Consider the following 14,354-nt stretch of genomic DNA (forward strand, 5'->3'; position numbering starts at 1 on the left):
TGAGAAAGAGGTGTGAAAGAAAGCAGTGACTTTGGGGTGTCTGTTCTCTGACCGAGGAGATAACAGGTGCCCCCCGGAAGGTAAAACGGCTGCACAGAGCGCATGTGGGGTGCCCGTGCGGGTTTGCAGCCCGGGAGGCTGTGACGGCTCAGGAGGGAGGTCCCTGCAGGCAGGGGGTTTGAGGGGCTTTGTGTTGGGCTGCACCACGCGCTGCCGGCCGCGTGCCTGGAAGGGGCGCGAGGGTCGGTGACGGGGGGCTCTCCTGGGAAGCCAGCCAGGGGAGCCCTGGAGGCAGGCGGCGACAAGCTTCAGAGGTGTGAGCAGGTCTGCGCTCTGCGGGCGGCTGGTACCCCCACTCCGGTCTCACCGGATGTAAAAGCTGGATTGATACAGCAGGCCATCCAGGGGCCCTTGACATGTTTCATGAATAATTCACTTGACTTTCTTTTTTTTTTTTTTTGGATAGAGATACATATGAAAAGGATGCAGTGATTTATACAAAATCTGATGTATATAAGTTTCAGGGATATTTAAAATTTTGTAATCCTTGGCGTTCCTGTGTGCCTGTCTGCAGATCTCATAGGTAAGGAAATCAGCTACCCCACTTTTCAAGGGTCTGTATGTGCCGTGTGTCGTTATGAAACTGTATGTCATGTTGGTGACACAGCCCAGCCAAGTAGGTGGAGTCATGCTGGTGTGCGGACAGAGTCTTGGTAGCACGTGCAGGGTCTCACGTTGGGCAGCAGTGGGGAGGTCGGCCTGGGCTCTGCTCCATTTGACACCAGCGCTCATGTTCTTTCCACTATCTGTCCGAGGATGGCTTTTACGTGTTTCAGCATAAAGAAGTGTGGCCTCTCCCAGGTAAAACTTTTCAGCTTACCCCCGTGTCGGTAGACACAGCAAAGTGTGCAGACCTCTCCCCCTTCTGACCCTCCCCCGTGCGCTGTGGCCTTGAGCTGGAGCCTTGGATAGTCTAGCTTTTAACCGCCTTGTTAATATCGTTCAGAACTAACTCTCATTCCTTGCGAGTGGTCCCTGGCCAGGAAGGCTGCGGTACCTTCTTGTCTTGACGAGGGAGAGCAGTTGGCTCAGTAGCATGCTTCCTGGTCCCGGCGGGGCAGGCAGGGCGCCCGGGTCCCTCACCGCGTGGGCCTCCATAGGCCGCAAGCTCTAGCGCGGGCTTGGCCTTAGCTTCTTTTATGTGATTGAGATACAGTCTTTTGTTTTTTTTTGCGGTACGCAGGCCTCTCACTGCTGTTGCCTCTCCCGTTGCGGAGCACAGGCTCCGGACGCGCAGGCTCAGCGGCCATGGCTCACGGGCCCGGCCGCTCCGCGGCATGTGGGATCTTCCCGGACCAGGGCACGAACCCGTGTCCCCTGCATCGGCAGGCGGACTCTCAACCACTGCGCGCGCCACCAGGGAAGCCTGAGATACAGTCTTTATAAAGGAATCAACCGTACTTGTTTTTTGTTTTAAAAAATTGGTAACCGGAAGGTTGTACCTTTGACCACCTCGCTTCTGGGTATAGTTCAAATACGTAGCTCCATAATGTGAAACGAAACTCACTTTAAAGGAAAAGGATATATTCCTTCTCACAGTGCAGTGCAAAATATGCGTCTGTGGAGGGTGGGGGGGGTGGAGGGTGCGTCTCCTCTTTCAGCGCTTCAAAGATCGTGTTAAAATAGACCGTAAGTTGTTAGCCAATCCCCGTGCTGCTAAGCAAGGAAATTAAAACCTGGTTTTCGGTGAATTGTAAGTCTGCTCTGAAGCCGACTGTACCCTGAGTGAGCCTCTAAGGAGGTGCTGGAGAATGTGCCCAAGATGTAGGAGCTCTGCCTGACTTCTTCCGGTTGAGCCTGGGCTGTGTTTACACGCTCTGGGCAAGATGGTCCTTTAGGTCGTGAACAGTCACTCTCCCAAACGACTTAGAGGATGCTTTTGGGTTTCGATACCATTGTTTACATTTGGGACTAAAAAAAAAAAGTCTTTTTCATGGAAAACTGCCTTCCAATTGGCCGGTCAGTGTTCTTGTCTGCTGGGCTACAGTGGTTTTATGACTTTTCTCTGCCTTCAAATAACATCTATTTTTAAAAAAGGATGTCCTTTCTAGAAAAGGCCTATTGTTCTGAAAAACGCTGCTTCCTGGTTAAAGCAATCTGTTCCTGTTTGTATCCAGGACTAGAGAATTTGGGGGGGCGGGAAATAGCTTATATTTTTTGAGGGCCCTTTAAAATAGTAATAGTCAGATGGGTTTTATTTGTCCTGGGAGGTGCGGTGGGGAGGTTTGCAAATTGTTTGCAGATCATGGTTTCTGGACAGAAGTGACACAGTTTGTTGCTTTAGGTGATGTAGTGCTGTAGCTTTTTTTTTTTTTTTCCTATAGTCAAGTTTGTTGAAACATAACTTCACTCTGAATGTCTCATTTGTGTAGAGAGAAAAAAAAAAGAACCCAGGAGTGTAAGTCCCTGAAGGGCACGCACTTCCCGGTTCCCCTTACGAGGAAGCTTGCTCTGAGATGCTGCCCACGCGGCAGATACCGGGTTGGTTTGAGCAGCAGCACTCCTCAGCACCCACCCTTGTGCCTTTTTGGTCCCTTGCTGGGTGAAGGCCGTTCCTTACCAGCTCCTAGGTTATTTTAACAAAGGCCGACCACAAAGGGGAGATGAGGGTTGAAACCTCCACGTGGAAAGTGGAGGAAGCGTGAGGGGCGAGCTCGGAGGGGCCAGGCAGCTCCCGGCAGAGCCTCTGTCCCCGGGTCTCCTTCCTCGCGTCCCCGGTGTATTTCATTTCTGAAATCTCCTACCACCTAGAGGTTTGTTTGGACTGTGGAAATGCAGATGCCGACCAACAGGTCCCCGGGGAGATGCGGCAAAGCCCTAGGGATCACTCACGTTTGTGTTCACATCATCTCCCTTTAGCTTCTAGACCAAGGCAGGGCGCCCAGAGTGACGGCATGATGCGAGGTCGCTGGACACCTGGGGAGAGGGTAGAAAAAAATTGATAAGAAGATTCAAAAGGCCATATTTGCCTATTTCAAAATACCGCCCAATCCACCTTGCCCCTAGGAAAGAAGAAAACGTGTGTTCCTTTTTGCCTTCCAGTGTCGTTCACGTCACCTGCAATCCCTCATCACTGGTAAACCTGCTATTTGGCCACCAGGCTCTGTGTTGCAGGGAAGTGTGGCTACACGGCCGGCCTTCCTTTAGTTTGCAATCTCCCCGGCTCATCTCTGCTCAGTTGTCTTTCATCCCTTGGAGTCTGAGAGCAGAGATTTCCCGATGCCTTTTTCCTAAGCTTTCCTACTTACCCAAACCTGTGCTGGTCCCAAGTGAAACATTGCATGGACTTGTTTGTTGCCTGCCATCTAGATGTCAGTTTCTTACTGTTCCTTCTGTTAGTTACAAAGAAGAGATCTCAGGTTGAGGTGGAATATATTTGTAAAGTCGTCTAATTCCAGCTAGATGAACCAGCCTTCAGCGTGAAGGCTTCGTGTTAAAATAATGACGTCTGCGCCTCGAGTTTCCAGGCTCCTCGTGGCATAGACCAGGTAAAAGTTTCCTTTGAGATGACTTCTTCTAAGAGTAATAGAGAAACTCTGGACGTAATCATTGAGTTCATTGAAGAAGCTCATGGTCTGGCCACAGATCTAAAATACGCGACACAGTTGCACCAGATTCTTTGGTTCTGTATTGCTTGACAGACACATGTTTAAACTTACTCTGCCCCCAAACATCAGGATTATGTGCGGTGCAGGTGTTTTATTTATGCAGCTACGCACAGACAGAAGGACAAACTGCATTTTAAATTTGCTTCTGCAGTAGTGGTGTAACGCACACGCTCAGTGCATATTACAGGCCCTGAAACAGCTTCCTGACCTGTCACTTATGTCAGCGCCGTATTGGTAAGGGCACGCAGTGGTCCTGCACGTTTTTATGAACTAATAAACAGCTGTATGGAATCTGCAGGTTTTAGTTACGCATATTGTCTTAAGATGAAGAAATAATGGTAGTAGTTATTGTTCATAGATAGATTCTGTGTAATCATGCAGGTTATGCATTCATACTCAAAGTTGCTAAGTTTATGGATGCAGTGCTGACACTCGTAATGGGCGTGACATCATAACTTATCCAGGAAGGTGCCCTCGTCCAACTAGGAAACCCCATAACGTTAGAGAGCGACAGATGAATGAAGCGCCGCAGCATCAAGGAACGCGCCTCTTTACTTGGCTTCTGCTTTGCCGGTTTGAAGGAGAAGACACTCGGTTACGTCCAGGCCTGTTGTCTTTGAAGGGTTACGGCTGTTCTTTTGCTCCACTCTGACTCGAATCTTCCAGATTCTTGTTCCTTGCAGGTTTCTTTCAGACTTCTGCCTTCCCCAGCTTTCGAAAACCCCTATTTCTTTCTACTCCTTTCCTAAATAGACATTTTTGGTCAGTGTAAATATTATATTTTCCCGATGAAGGTTAATGAACATAATCGTCTTGTCTGTTTGCTTAGATGGAAGTACTGTGGGCCTTGGGCAGCTTGTAAGGGGCTGATTGGTATTTCAGTGAAAAAAGTGTGAGACTTTCGTGTTAGATTCAGATGATAAGCTCTTCAGAAATGGGAGGGTGGCCTTCTGTACTATGTAAGGACTGCAAGTGGCACATATTTGTAATACCTAAAAGAGAATGTGAACCTTAGCGTTATTCAGAAGGACTTTCTGTTATAAGTATTAAAGAAAACTCATTAATTAGGACCTTTTTGTTGGCTTTCCCTACCTGCAAATAGAATATTAAGACTGGGGTACGACTGCGTCTAAAGAAGGGATTTATAGCTAGCTTTAGGAATGCACTCTGGTAACTGGATGGCGGGGAAGGTTTCGTTTTAGCTTTCTTACTTGTATTGCATTTTTAGGTCTAGACTTAGATTTCAATCTATAAATAGCTTTTAAAAGACTTATGGGAAATAACAAAACTACAGATGAATAAAATTAAAGTCCATCAGCTTATTTGAAAGTTGACCATTAGAGGGCGACACTTTAAACTTCTAGTATTAATAAATTTTAAATTGGGACAATTGAGAATTATAAATGAGGTATTTTTTTCCTCTTAACACATCATAATATTGTTTTAAGGTGTACAATACTATATTTTAGGCTGAAAACCTTCTTGGAATCCTCTTAGGAAGGTTTTGAATTCCTTACCTAGTTATTCTGTGAGCCACTGTCCCTTCCCTGTGCCCGTGATACCTGAAATCTAAGTGTACACATAGTTTGAACTATTCTCAAAGGTATCCCTAAGGTTGCAGAAATTTTTTCTTAATCAAAAGAGAAGATTAAATTTAACCAAAGTAGTGCAAGATTTGTACACTGAGAAGTAGAGAACATAGTTGAAAGGAATTAAGGAACACCTAATTCAATGGAAAAACATCCCATGTCATAGATTGGGAGACTTGATACTGTTATGATGGCTGTACTACCTGAACTGATCATCAGATTCAGTGCAATCCTTATTAAAACCCCAGCTGGCTTTTCTGCAGAGATGTGCAAGCTGATTCTAAAATTCAAATGTGAACACAAGGCATGCAGAAAAGTAGAATAAGGCTGGAACACTCACAGTTTCTGATTTCACACTTGCTCCAAAGCTGCATAAGTGAGACAGTGGTCGTGGAACGAGGATGGACATACAGACCAATGGAATAGATCTGAGTCCAGAAATGAACACTGGCATTTATGGTCAGTTGATTTTCAGCAAGGGCACCAGTACAATTCACTGGGGAAACAATAGTATTTTTAACAAAGGGTGATGGGATGACTGGATATCTGCACGCAAAAGAGTGAACTTGGACCCTTACCTTACTGAATATGAAAGTAATTAAAAATGGATTGTAGACTTAAACGTAAGAGCTAAAGCTGTGGAAGAAGAAGCTCTTAGAAGCAAATATATTAATGAATTGTTGTGACCTTGGATTAGATCATGGTTTCTTAAATGTGACTCTAAAAGCATACGCAGAAAAGAAAAAGTAGGTAAACTGGACTTCATCAAAATTAAGAACTTTGTGCTTCAAAGGGCACCATCCAAGTGAAATGACTGGCCACAGAAAGGGAGAAAATATTTACTGATAATGTACCTGATAAGGGTCTTCTATCCAGAGTACATAAAGAATTCTTAAAATGCAATAATAAAGATACATAACCCAATTAAAAAATGAACAGCAACTGACAAAGGATTCATCTCCAAAATATACAAGCACCTCACGCAGCTCAATATCAAAAAAACAAACAACCCAATCCAAAAATGGGCAGAAGACCTAAACATACGTTTCTCCAAAGAAGATATACAGATGGCCAACAGACACGTGAAAAAATGCTCAACATCACTAATCATTAGAGAAATATAAATCAAAACTACAGTGAGGTATCACCTCACACTGATCAGAATGGCCATCATTCAAAAGTCTACAAACAGTAAATGCTGGAGAGGGTGTGGAGAAAAGGGAACCCTCTTGCACTGTTGGTGGGAATGTAAATTGGTGCAGCCACTATGGAGAACAGTATAGAGGTGCCTTAAAAAACTAAAAATAGGACTACCATATGGCCCAGCAATCCCACTACTGGGCATATACCCGGAGAAAACCATAATTCAAAAAGGGACATGTACGACAGCGTTCATTGCAGCCCTATTTACAATAGCCAGGACATGGAAGCAACATAAGTGTCCATTGATGGATGAATGGATGAAGAAGATGTGGCACATATATACAATGGAATATTACTCAGCCATAAAAAGAAACGAAATTGAGTTATTTATAGTGAGGTGGATGGACCTAGAGTCTGTCATACAGAGTGAGGTTAAGTCAGAAGGAGAAAAATACTGTATGCTAACACATATATATGGAATCTAAAAAAAAAAAGATTCTGAAGAACCTAGGGGCAGGACAGGAATAAAGACACAGACGTAGAGAATGGACTTGAGGACACGGGGAAGGGGAAGGGGAAGCTGGGACGAAGTGAGAGTGTGTCATGGACATATATACACTACCAAATGTAAAATAGATAGCTAGTGGGAAGCAGCCACATAGCACAGGGAGATCAGCTCGGTGCTTTGTGACCACCTAGAGGGGTGGGAGAGGGAGGGTGGAGGGAGACGCAAGAGGGACGGGATATGGAGATATATGTATACATACAGCTGATTCACTTTGTTATACAGCAGAAACTAACACAACATTGTAAAGCAATTATACTCCAATAAAGATGTTAAGAAAAGAAAGAATAAATAACCCCTGGGGGAAAAGAAAAGTGAACAAAGAATTGAATAGGTATTTACCCAAACATGTAGGAATGGCCAATAAGCACATGAAAAATGGTCAGCACCCTTGGTCATTAGTGAAATGCAAATCAACACCTTCAAACACACCTGGGAAGGCTAAAATAAAAAAGACAGACGTTAGTGTTGACAAGGATGTATGTGGAGAAATTAGAGTCCTTAGACCTTGCCGATAGGATTATAAATGATGTAGCCACTTAGGTAAACAGTTCGGCAGGTCCTTGAAAAGCTAAACACAGAGTTACCATGCGAATGAGCAGTTCTACTCGCAGGTATACATATACCCATCAGGACTGAAGACGGGTGTGCAAACAAAAACATACGCATGAGAATTCACAAGAGCATTATTCGTACCGGCCGTAAAGTAGGAAGAACCCAAATGTCCGTCAGTGGATGAGCGGATAAACAAACTGTGGCATCTCTCTATAATGGAGTACTATTCGGTGATGCAAAGGAACGTCTAGTTACCTGCTGCAGCCTAGATGAACCCTGAAGCTATTAGGCCAGGAGAAAGAAGGCGGTCACAAAAGGTCGTGTGTTTCCCTTGTGAGATTCCATTTACACGGAATGTCCAGCGTAGGCAAATCCATAGACACAAAGCAGATTAACAGTTGCCAGGAGCTGGGGGAAGGGAGGATGGGGAGTGAATGCTACAGGGTGCGGGGTTGTCTTTTGGGTGGTAAAAATGTTCAGGAATTACGGTGGTGATGGACAAACACAAACCACGGAATTATTCACAAGTGACAAATCTTGAGTTCTGGCGAGTCCGGCAGCCCTGGGCCCACTCACAGTGGCTCATCTCTAGGAGGAGGGGGCAGCCCGGGTGGAGCCAGGGACCAGGGAGAGTCATGCCCACTTCCTGGAATTGGGTCCTGTGCACAGTGCGGCTGTGGCCCCCTGCAAGAAAAAAAGAAAAGGAAATGATGTGTGAATTATATCTCGGTAGAGCTATTATTTTAAAAGGGTAATTTTACAAAGTTCTTAAAATACATTTGTTTTACATTTTGGCTAAGATTTGGGGGAGGAGTAAATGTAGATTTGTATTCTTGAGATCAGAAACTGCTAGATATTCACTGGAGTCTTTCTTTTTAAGTTTGTTTTTTTTAATATTTGGCTGCATTGGGTCTTTGTTCCAGCTCGTGGACTTTCTCCAGTTGCGGCGGGCGGGGACTACTCTTCCTTGCGGTGCGCGGGCTTCTCATTGCGGTGGCTTCTCCTGTTTCGGAGCACAGGCTCTAGGCGCGTGGGCTTCAGTAGTTGTGGCTCGTGGGTTCTAGAGCGCAGGCTCAGTAGTTGTGGCGCACGGGCTTCGTTGCTCCGCGGCATGTGGGATCTTCCCGGACCAGGGCTTGAACCCATGTCCCCTGCATTGGCAGGCAGATTCTTAGCCACTGCGCCACCAGGGATGCCCCCTCATTGGAGTCTTAAAATACTAACTTTTGTACATCCAAAACTTATATAATACTGTACATCAACTATACCTTAATTAAAAAAAAATACTAATTCCCTGCTGGCTTGCATATAAATGAATATAAACAGGATTTTGAATTTTTACCTGTTCTAAACGTTCATGAATAACTATGAATCTTTTTTCTATGTATTGTAATATGATCTGGAAAAGCGAGGCATGTCTCTTTTTCTAAAAGAGAATATTTAAATTTAAATATTTCTGCATATAAGAAATGTCATTTGGTAAGAATAGAAAACAATTGAATTCATGCTCATTTTTAAGTGTAGGCATGAAATAACATGCATTAATTTTATATTGACTAAGAAAATCATTTAATGATGGAATTGATAAATACTTATACTTTAAAATTAAAACTTGACATTTGATATTTTGATGTAAAAGCTGGGAAATAGGTGATAACAATTTATGAGGAATTTATTTTTGTAAATTTGAGCCAATTTAGTTTATATTTTAATGGCCTTTCTATGTATCCCAAAGGCAGTTGTGATGCATGACATTTTGTGCAGTCCAGCATTTCTCTGAATAATGTGATTTTTGATGTCTAAAAGCTTGTATTTAAAGAAAAGCTATTTTAAATTTGGTCTGTTAATATAATGCCTGATTTTAGAAGCCTCGTTTCCCGACAAGTTTAATAATTTCTGTCCTCTTTTTCAAACAGGATCTGGAAATCGTGTACTCCTATTTACATGGTATGGAAGCCTTATCCAACCTGAGGGAGCACCAGCTTAGGTAAGGCATTTTAATCTGAATAACAGTAGCATGCTTGGATTTTATGTGATTATTTATTATTGTTTAGAAGTAGGATTAAAGATGACTGACTTGTGAAAACTCTGCCTCATCTGGCCTTGTAAGTTTACATCCATATAATAATTTCCGACGTTTCTGCCGTAGTGATCGCCTCTCTGCTTCCCGTCCCTCTCCCTGCCCTCCCCACCTGAAGTAGTAAACACCACTTGGTGAATACACCGAAGGAGCATTATTTGCCATCCTGGCAAATAAAAATCTACTTCCTAGCACTCAGCTACATAAGAAACCAGAATGTGTTTAACTGTTCCAAGAATGATTCAGTTCACTGTTTTAGTATGTTCTAGGTCTTTATATATAACATATTTATTGCATTAAGTTGACTGCCCTTTTCTGGGAAATTCAGTTTATACCATAGTTGTTTTTTATATAGTCCATTCATATAAAAATCTTACCACTTCTCTTGTACAGTGATACAGCAACCTTATTTATGGTTATCTGGGCTTACATTAAAAGATCAGAAACATCTTGTATAATCCAGTGATTAACTGGAATAGAAAATAAAGGACCTTAGGAAGATGCGTTACATATAAACGCCAACTAGGACGTTATGGGAAAGTGTTGTTGTCTCCAGCTACTTTTGATACCAGCAGTTTTTAATTATGAAAGGAATACGTTTTCTGTGTATTTCCCCTTTACTCTTTAAACACTAGTTAATTTGTGAGCATGTCAATTTCATATTTAGTTGTTAATTGAAAAAAGTGTCAAGAGGATTGAATACTTCTAAAATTGAATTTGTAATGAAAATGATTTAAATTAAAGTTTTATTAGAAAGAGCAAAACCATTGGGAATTTGGAAGATGGCTCAAATTAAAGCAAGGATAATTTCTAAAGTATGTAAATTTCATTTTATGTTTTTTGATGACAGCTATCCTAGGAAAAAATTATAGTGCCAATTGTCTGTTTAATTGAATGCAGTTAACCTGCAAACGCAAATGAATTAATTAATATGAAAATATAAATGTCACATTGCCATATGCATATGACTACACATGGATAATATTTCAATAATATTCAGATATATCAATTATATAATGTGTCTATAGTATATGTAGTTATAAAATTACTTAGGTAATAGTAATTTGGTGCAATAGAAAAAGGAAAATTTTAATGCATCTTATGAATATTTTTAAGATTACGAAAGTAGAGGTAATACAATAAAGCCCCGTACACCCACTAACCATTTTCTGCTATTTCACAAGTAAATTTTGGTTAGAAACAACTGACAACTTCAACAGTGTAGCTTAGCAGACTCAGACCTTAAAGAAGTCTATTTTGGAGACTATTCAACTTTGTTGGCATGAACTTACAAGGAGTCACCTTTAAGATGTGTCTCTTGTTCTGCTTGTGTCAAAAAGTCGTTTGTTTCTCATATTTATGCAAGACATCAACTAACTTGAGTCCTTTTGTAGAAGAAGATCAGGATAGCAGAATGAATTAATAGCAAGAAAAGAAGCACAAATAAACTCGATGACTTGGATAAACTGCTTTGTAATAACTACCCTTTCTGGGAAAAGTACGTCTTGTCTTAATTTAGAGAAGTTATTTCCTTTGAATTTTATAAATAAAATTTTACCCCTGGGATTAATAGAGAAGAGTTAAGACTTCCACACAATACAGTTATCCAATTTTAGCAAAAAAAAAAAGCTCTTCCTCAAGGTTGTCAAGGTCTGTTTATTGAGTGCTGGGCAGTGGAACACTGGTCTCCTAGGAAGGAGGGGAGGCTTTCCACTGTGGGAGCCTCACTTTGTGCACCGTGGGGCTGTCCGTATGCAAGCAGTGCGTTGATCCTGAGCTGTTGGTGACGTGCAGTTAATTGGCTGTGTTGCTGTAAGATCACACACTCTATACAATGGAAAGGTTTCCAGGTCCTCACTGACATACTGTACGTCTTTTCCACACAGCATTATTTTTCTAAGGTTTACTCCCTTCGTACAGGTGGGTCAGAAGCAGCACATTTGCAAAGGGGAGGAGGAAGGTCCAGTGGGAGCGGAGGCCAAGAATCTGTAAAGAGCAGAGTGACTGGGGCCACTCAGTGCGGGAAGCAAGAGACTGCTGAGTTATGTGTGTGTGTGTGTTTATATGTGTATACATACTACATATATATAGTATAACATATATATGGTTATATGTGTGTATACATATATACACACTATATATATAGTATATATATGTTGTGTGTATATGTATATACACACACTACATATATAGTATAACATATGGTTATATGTGTATATACATATATATACACACTACATATGTATATATACTATAACTTATATATGGTTATGTGTGTGTACATATATACACACTACATATATACAGTATAACATATATGGTTGTGTGTGTACATATACATACACACTACGTATATATAGTATAACATATATATGGTTGTGTGTGTATACATATATATACACACTATATATATAGTATAACATATATGGTTATATGTGTATACATATACACATACTACATATATATAGTATAATATATATGGTTATATGTATGTGTGTATACATGTATATATGTACACTACCTATATACAGTATAACATATATATGGTTATATGTATGTGAGTTTGTATGCATGTATATTCTTTAGCATTATGGATGAGCGTAATTATTATTATACAGGCAGTTTTAGACCTTAAGGAACAACTAAAATCTGGCTAGTATATTCTTTAGGAATTCAGGGAAGATCAGTGTGCTTTTGATGAAACATTCCTTAACAATGTTTAAAGAAAAAAAAAGCATTTTGGTACTGTTTCCATTTATTTAGAACATTGTCCTATAGACGATTTTATCATGATTTTCTCGTGGCGCTAGGTTAGTTCTTTTATGCAGTCAGCAGTTATCCACTGCAGTTCTACTACCTGCTAGACATCCAGGCAGGCCATGAAGAAACAGCAGTGAGCTAGACCAAGCCCCTGCTGTTCCTAGTGGGGCAGACAGGATTTAGATGTGAGCATGTCGGGCATGGTAAGAATGGACGCTCGGCTGCTTTAACTTTGTGGCTGAAAGGAGGGAACACTTGGGTTGGCTCAGCTGTGCGGAGAGCCCTGCAGTGCCGATGGGCCCCCGATGCCCACGGTGGGAACAGGCAGGGGCCGTGGGAGAGTAACTATAGGATGCTAAGTGTAGTCAGCAGTGCAGGGCTGCATATTCAAGGATAGGAGTTTGGATTTTCATGTAAAGGCAGTGGAGATTAAGAGCAGGTGTGAGGTAGAAGCCCTCACACCGCAAGGAAGAAAGATCCTGCATGCTGTGACTAAGACCCTGTGCAGCCAACATAAATAGATAGATAAATAAATAAGTAAATAAATTTTAAAAAGAGCAGGTGCGAGGTGATGTGACGTCATGTCTGGAGAATGGACAACAGGTGTGCAGGACAGACTCAGAATCTACCTGTGTGGTCCTGGTAGGAGATGACAGTGGGATGGTGGCTGAGACTGGGTTTTCACCGGCAGGTGGTGAACGTGGTCTGCCTGGGAGGGTGGATTTTGGAAACAGGACGTGGCGGAAAGATGGGATTTGAAGGAGAGGGAGGAGAGTCAAGGATGGCGACTCCAAGGTTTTGGCCTAGACGATTGGGTTCTGACTGTGGGAGAGCAGATTTGGGGGGAAGGAATTTAATATCTGTTGGACGTTTTGAACATGGAGCGGTTATTCCACCGAGTAGGCATTTGGATGCGTGGTGTCACGGTGAGAGGTTAGGTGTGGGGCATGGCTTTGGAGCATCAGCTTACGGATTACATTAAAAATCATAGACTGGGGCTTCCCTGGTGGCGCCGTGGTTGAGAGTCCGCCTGCCGATGCAGGGGACACGGGTTCGTGCCCCTGTCCGGGAGGATCCCACATGCTGTGGAGCAGCTGGGCCCGTGAGCCATGGCCGCTGAGCCTGCACGTCCGGAGCCTCTGCTCCGCAATGGCAGAGGCCACAGCAGTGAGAGGCCCGCGTACTGCAAAAAAAAAAAAAAAAAATCACAGACTGGATGAGGTTACATGGTGCAGAGGAGAAGAGGGCAGACAGCCCCTGGAGGCGATGCATTTCGAGTCAGGTAGAGGAGTGAGAGGGGCAGAGAGTCCAAAGGAGACTGAAAAAATGACGAATAAGAGGAAAACCAGGAGACTTAGAGCAGAAAATGCTGTAAGGAAAAGGGAGTCATCATGTGTTGCTGAGAAGTGGCATTAATACAAGGTCAGAAAAGATTTAGATAACACAGAGGAAGCTGACAACTCTCAGAGTTGTTTTTGTTTTTTGGCCGCACGGCTTGTGGGAGCTCAGTTCCCCAACCAGGGATTGAACCCAGGCCCTGTCCGTGGAAGCGCGGAGTCCTACACACTAGGCCGCCAGCAGCTCCCCCCAACCCCCCTTTTTGTTGAGTTTCAGGGACCCAGTGATGGAGGAGAGGGAGGAGGGCGAGAGAATGGAGACGGTGTATTCCCGTAGACAGCTCTAAAAGGAGAACTTCTGTTGCGGGAAAAGCGGAGTATGGATGGTAGCTGGAGGCGGATATGGGGCCAAGCATGTCTCCTTCCCCACACAGTGGGCGGTCCCCATAAGGTGTGTTTGTGTATTAAGGAAGCGATTTAGGAGAGAGGGGGAAATGGATGATGGTGTGGGAGGGGTGAGCCTGCAGGAGTACAGGGTCAACCGTAGAAGGACCAGGATCCAGTGAAAAGGGTGTAACAGGAAACAGGGCAGAGCCGGTTACATAATTTAAACACCTGGTATTTTTAGACCCATTCCTTGTGTCTCTCATCCTTTCC

General features: G+C 43.0%; 1 protein-coding gene across 5 annotated transcripts in view; it reads left to right on the top strand.

Moving 5' to 3' along the window:
* The window catches only part of RAPGEF2 (Rap guanine nucleotide exchange factor 2), a 244,877-nt gene that overhangs the window by 71,140 nt on the left and 159,383 nt on the right, over positions 1–14,354 (top strand). For all 5 annotated transcript variants that reach the window (XM_060147533.1, XM_060147534.1, XM_060147536.1 and 2 more), the window contains exon 2: positions 9,437–9,507. In XM_060147533.1, the coding sequence (XP_060003516.1) occupies positions 9,437–9,507 (71 nt within the window). The remainder of the gene's footprint in view (positions 1–9,436; positions 9,508–14,354) is intronic.

Source organism: Lagenorhynchus albirostris, chromosome 4, assembly GCF_949774975.1.
Source record: "Lagenorhynchus albirostris chromosome 4, mLagAlb1.1, whole genome shotgun sequence".
Taxonomy (NCBI): domain Eukaryota; kingdom Metazoa; phylum Chordata; class Mammalia; order Artiodactyla; family Delphinidae; genus Lagenorhynchus; species Lagenorhynchus albirostris.